The 6,071-nt window shown below is 43.0% G+C and overlaps 1 protein-coding gene across 1 annotated transcript; it reads left to right on the plus strand.

Moving 5' to 3' along the window:
- Positions 1 to 2,410: 2,410 nt before the first annotated feature.
- Positions 2,411 to 2,891, plus strand: LOC113938445 (tubulin beta chain). Its single transcript, XM_027623853.1, has one exon. The coding sequence runs from the start codon at positions 2,411 to 2,413 to the stop codon at positions 2,867 to 2,869; it is 459 nt and encodes a 152-aa protein (XP_027479654.1). The 3' UTR covers positions 2,870 to 2,891.
- Positions 2,892 to 6,071: the final 3,180 nt, after the last annotated feature.

Consider the following 6,071-nt stretch of genomic DNA (forward strand, 5'->3'; position numbering starts at 1 on the left):
AGATCATGACCTGAGCTAAAACCAAGAGTTGGACGCTTAACCACCTGAGCCACCCGGGCGCCCCAATCCTTGTGGATCTTTCACGTTTTTGAATGTCTATAAGCAGAAGTGCTTTGGTCTGGACTATCTTTAAAGAGTGTTTATAGAGCAAATAGCCTTCAAAGATTTGGATAATGTCATCCAAGAGGATAGGGTAAGTTTAATAACTGTTCAGTAAGATAACGGTAATATTTCTCTCTGAGGCAAAGATCAGGAATGCTTCCTACCCATTATCAGAGATTCAAGGTCCCTAAAGTCAGGGTTTCTCTCCTGTAGTGCAACATCCTTCACGTGCAGGCATCACCTGGAACTCTTTATATTGCCCCGCAGGAATCATGGCTTGAGAAACTGGTGAGATGCTGATGCCCTGGCTACTGCATTGCTGTGAATATTACACTGTCCTTTGTCTCTGATCCAGGAGTCTTATATCTTCTGCCAACATCCATGCACCTGTAGCAGAATAACTTGGCTTGCAAGTTGGGTAAACTCTCAGAACCCGTGACACTGTGTGGATGTTCTATACATCTCTTTTTAGATTTACTCCTAGCTACTTGATGTTTTTGATAATATTGTAAATTTTATAACTTTAAAAATTTCATTCTCTCATTGACTCATGCTGATTATGATCATAGTGTTTTCTCCTTTATTCTATTAATGTGGTGAGTCACAGTGATTTATTTTCAGGTGTTAAAGCAACCTGACTTTCCATGAAAAATCTAACTTGGTTGTGATCTTTTAAATATACTGTTGGTTGTTTGAGGTCTTTTTGATATTTGTTCATGGTATTTTGTGATTTTTTTTTTTCCCCTAGTCTTTATCCTTCTATGGCTCATCATGGACACGTTTCTTCTGAGTTATCTTTGAGTTGTCTACTAGCATTGTTTTTAATCTATGTCTAATCTGATGTTAAACCCATCTGTGGGTTGAGATAACTTTTTACTTCTAGAACTTTGTATATTATTTTATTATTTCTGGATTTTTGCTGAAATTCACTTCTTTTTATTTAATTTCTTAAAAACCTTAAATTTCTTGTAGTTATCTTAAAGTCTGAGCCTGAAAAATTGTAATATCTAGATCTCTTCAGAGTCTCTTTTGGTGTCTACTTTTTACTCTTAGCTTTCAGTAAGTATCAATCTTTTTGGGTTCCTGCTTATTTTTATATACATGCCAGATATTTCTCTAAATGTAATTATAGTTAAATTGGGACTCCATGAGATCGTATAGTCCTCAGGAGAGAATTTACTTTTGCTTCACAGAGGATGAGTCCTTAGTACAAAGATTGAGCTGATTTGAAGCTGGGCCTTGTTCTTTGTGAGGTAACCTATTTCTGGCACGCCTGGCTCTAAGATGTAGCTCTTCTGATGTCCATACTGGGATGCTTAGGGATTTACTCAGGCCTCTTGATTTCACGGGATTCTGGACCTCTGTTGTTCCAACCACCCCCTACCTCGGTTCCAGCCTCACCTAGCTTTTCAACTGCTGCTCTGTAAGCTGAACATGTAGCCCTCAGTCTGCTTTTAGCTGGCAAATGTCTCAAGAAGAAAAAGTCAGATCAAATGTCAGGCTCACTTTCCTGAGCTTCTTGTATCTCTGGGATCTTCACAGATGTTTATTATATTTTGTTCCATTTTCCTAGTTATTCATACAAAGGGCTTGGTCCAAAACAAGATACTCCACCAAGATCAAGGAGTAAGTTTCACACATTATCTCTTGAATAAAAGCATGAATAAAAGGTGACTTTTCTTTAAGTATTCATGTTACTTTTGAATAGCGTAAGATTGAGAGTCTTTTTTTTAAAGATTTTATTGATTTGACAGAGAGAGAGAGAGACAGCGTGCAGGGGGAGTGGGAGGCAGAGGGAGAGGGAGAAGCAGGCTCCCCACTGAGCAAGGAGTCTGAGGTGGGGCTTGATCCCAGGACGCTGGGATCATGACCTGAACTGAAGGTAGACGCTTAACTGACTGAGCCACCCAGGCGCCCCAAGACTGACAGTCTTAAAAAAAGATAGATTTGAGTCTTCAACTTTCACCATGGGTAATGCATATTCTAAGCAAAGAGAAAAATACTATCCACTAGTAGAATATTATCAAGGAATGGAGACCATTTGTGGCTTTCAAGCATGATAATTAGTGATTTTTGAACTATTAAATGGGCAATAGCAATTTGATATTAAGTACTCTACTCATTATTTACTCTTTGCTTTTGTAGACTAATTTTTATTTCTCAAAATATACCCTGCAACAGTTGGAGTACAAGTCAAAACAAATCTAAAAATACTCCTGTGAAAAATGAATCATATACCAGCTGGTTGCTATGCTGTTGTTGACAGGAACCTGGTGATATGTATTGTGGTTTTATTTTCTAAAAAACGATGTGCCTTTTTCAATATAAAAATAATGTCACTCCACGCCATGGCCGCTACCTGACCGTGGCCGCAGTATTCAGGGGCCGCATGTCCATGAAGCAGGTGGATGAGCAGATGCTGAACGTGCAGAACAAGAACAGCAGCTACTTCGTGGAGTGGATCCCCAACAGCGTGAAGACAGCTGTGTGTGACATCCCACCCCGGGGGCTAAAAATGTCTGCCACTTTCATCGGCAACAGCACGGCCATCCAGGAGCTGTTCAAGCGCATCTCGGAGCAGTTCGCCGCCATGTTCCGGCGCAAGGCCTTCCTGCACTGGTACACGGGCGAGGGCATGGACGAGATGGAGTTCACCGAGGCCGAGAGCAACATGAACGACCTGGTGTCCGAGTACCAGCAGTACCAGGACGCCACGGCCGAGGAGGCGGGCGAGTTTGAGGAGGAGGCCGAGGAGGAGGTGGCCTAGAGCTGTTACCTGGTAAAGCGCGCGGAAGCTGTGTGAACCCTTTATACACTCACAACCTGTTCTCTGTATGCACTTGCTCTCCTTCCTGTCTTGACGTCACATGCTGTACAGACGCCACCATTAAAGCATTTTCATAGTGAAAAAAAATAATGTCACTAAATAGCAACTTTAATGCATGAACTTTTAGTTGTTTTTAGCATTAATCTAAGGTTTACATTTGCCCATATGCTCTCACCTGTCCCACCTTATAGAGTCCTGTCTAAATCTTGCATTTATGGGATGCTCCTGGTGTTATACATTGAGACTATGGACTCAACCAGCAATCTCGAATTCCTGGACATAACTTTGTCCCCACTGAGTTAATAGGATCAGCTCATGTAAAACCACATAGCTGCATGTCGTTAGTAAGGATTGAAATGTTACTAAGATAAATCATTTCTGAAGGATGATGCAAAAATGTAACTCAAAGTTGTTTATTTGTAAAGGACCCGCTATCTTGAGTCGAGGTATGAGCCTGAATTCCTTTTTGGGCACGTACAGTTTCCTTAACAGAAGGAACTTCAGTGAAAGGGGAAAAGTGAGCTTGACTTCTCCTTTGATGAGTCAAACATGCTGACCTTCAAGTGATGTAAAGGCCATCACTGGTTTGGAGCAAGACAGATCATGGCACTTGTAGATCTTGGGCTTGAGAGCAAATTGATGATCAGTGGTGATTCCAAAATTCAATTCAGTTCAATGTAAAAATTCTTAAAAATATTTAAATTTAAAAGCCCTTTTGAATTCCACAGAGAAACATTTGCTTAGTAATTGGAACTGTGCTGTCAGGTGCTATAGCTACTTGTCACACACAAGTGTCTGTTGGGCACAAACGATGGGGAAGTCAGGGTTGGGATGGGCTGCGGGTGTAAACCTCACACCAGATGTCCAATACTGAAATTAAAAATATAGAAAATATTTCACTATACATTTTTAAAGTTTATTTATTTAAATAATTTCGACACCCAACATGGGGCTTGAACTCACAACTCTGAGAATAAGAGCCACACATTCCTCCAACTGAGCCAGCCAGGCATCCCTCATCAGACATTTTTAATATTAATTACACGTTGGAGTGATATTGTGTATACACTGGGCTAAATACAAAATGTCATTAAAGATCATCCTTCCTAGTCTTTCATCCTTTTTAAGGTGGCTACTAGACAATTTTTTTAAAAGATTTTACTTATTTATTTGACACACAGAGAGAGAACGAGCACATGAGTGGGGGGAGGGGTAGATGAATAGAGAGAAGCAGGCTCCCCACTGAGCAAGGACCCCAGATGTGGGGCTCGATCCCAGGACCCTGAGATCATGACCTGAGCCGAAGGCAGATGTTTAACCGACTGAGCCACCCAGGTGCCCCCGCTCCTAGACAATTTTAAAGCCCACATGTGGCTCACATTATATTTTCTACTGGACAACTCTGCTCTCGAAGCTTACAAAATTTAGAGAACACTCAGGAATGTAAAAATAAATTTCTCCACTGCCAAAATTATTAAAAATGAAATGTCACTAAACATAGAAGTCTCCCTCTACCAGAAGGAATCCAGCCCTGCCAACACCTTGAGCCCACTGAGACCTACTTTGGATTTCTGACCTCTAGGACTGTAAGATAATAAATTTGTGTTGTTTTAAGCCACTCAGCATGCGATCATTTGTCACAGAGCACCAGGACACTAATAAAAACACGGGGAGGAAACTGAGCTCTGGGAAGTGGAGGAAACATAACCAGATCACAGGTCCTCCTGTGATCTCCAGCTGAGCCCCGCAGCTCAGACGTCAGCCCCTGCTTCCAAGAGCAGCAACCACTTTCCAACACCCCCCAAAGGAGTGTGATCTAAGCTCACTTGGTTCCTTCACTGCAGTGAGGAAAGCTCCCTCAGAGTAGAAGCAATCAAACATCAGAGTAGCAAATAGCTTTTGAAATTTAAGACTTTCTCATTTCCGTTAAAAGTATTTTTGTAATAATGCACTTAAGAAAGGTATCTTTCCCTCAGTCAGTATGCAGGAGGGGAGTGAGGCTTGACAGAGAGATCAATTTCAGTATCAAATGATTTATGCGTTCATGACCATGACCTCAGCAATGAAGGTCATGTGGCCAAATGTTCTAGAATTGATCCAAAGTTTGCTGGAAACCATTGCAGGCATCATTATACAGACCTCATGCTGCATTCTTGTGACTTCATGAGACACAGAGAGGATAAGAAGGGGCTCTCAATGTGTAGTGCTGTCTTAGTGGCAGCCGAATGTCTGTGTAGGTCGGATGGTACGGATGGTACTAGATAGCTTAGGGTCACAGACTTCCTCCCAAATCCGGGGGAACCAACTCAACAGCTGTAAACCAGTGGTAAGTGCAGGCTGGTGGGCATCTTTTCTTCTTTCTGATCCTCTCCTTTCTTTCCCTGTGTGTCCTGCCTTTCTTCCTTCTGTGTTATATTCTTTTCTGTCTTCAGATCCTGTCTAAGGTGATCTCATCCATCCACATGGCCAGTCCGGTCCTGATGTCTCTGGAAAGCCCTGCTGGCCTGCATGACTGGCCGTGCATGCTCCACATATCCCAAACCCAATGGGTTCTAGTTCCCCCCAATATTTTCCCTTCTCTTGTGTGTCTTAGCTCAGGCAAGGGCACCCGCAGGCCAGCAGTCACTTGGGTCAGATTCTGGGGTGTCCCCAACTCCTCTCTCGCCTCTCCCCTGGACCACTGCATCTACCCCTTTGCCACCAGCCGTATTCCATCCAGCCTCTTCTCCATGGAGCTATTTTTTACAACCTGGAAAGCCCCCTGGCAGGGGTGTGCCAGGCCAACCCTCAGCAATTGGGCGTGTCCTCTCTGCTCCATGCCTCCCATATCCAGTTTCTGGCTGCTACCAGGTTGTTTCTTGCTCTGGGATCCTTGCTCAGGCTTGCTTTTTTTTTTTTTTTTTTTTTTTTTTTGCAAAGAATGTCCTTCACTATAGGGCTTGCCAAGTTTCTTTCTACTGATCTTTAAGACTCATCCCCAGCTTTACTCACAGCCCTCCATCTGTCAACTCTGCCCTTTGACTTGGCTCTCCAGAAGACAATTGCCCCTGCATCCTGAGTCCCCTGCTCCCCGTGTCGCTGCCCTGCTGTCTGCATAAAGTCCTTTGCTGCACCTGTTGGCCTGGGCATGTTCCACTTGAAG

This window comes from Zalophus californianus, chromosome 8 (genome assembly GCF_009762305.2).
Source record: "Zalophus californianus isolate mZalCal1 chromosome 8, mZalCal1.pri.v2, whole genome shotgun sequence".
Lineage (NCBI taxonomy): Eukaryota > Metazoa > Chordata > Mammalia > Carnivora > Otariidae > Zalophus > Zalophus californianus.

Coding starts and splice junctions, on each gene's coding strand:
- LOC113938445 (XM_027623853.1), top strand. CDS start 2,411: ATGTGCCTTTTTCAATATAAAAATAATGTCACTCCACGCCATGGCCGC.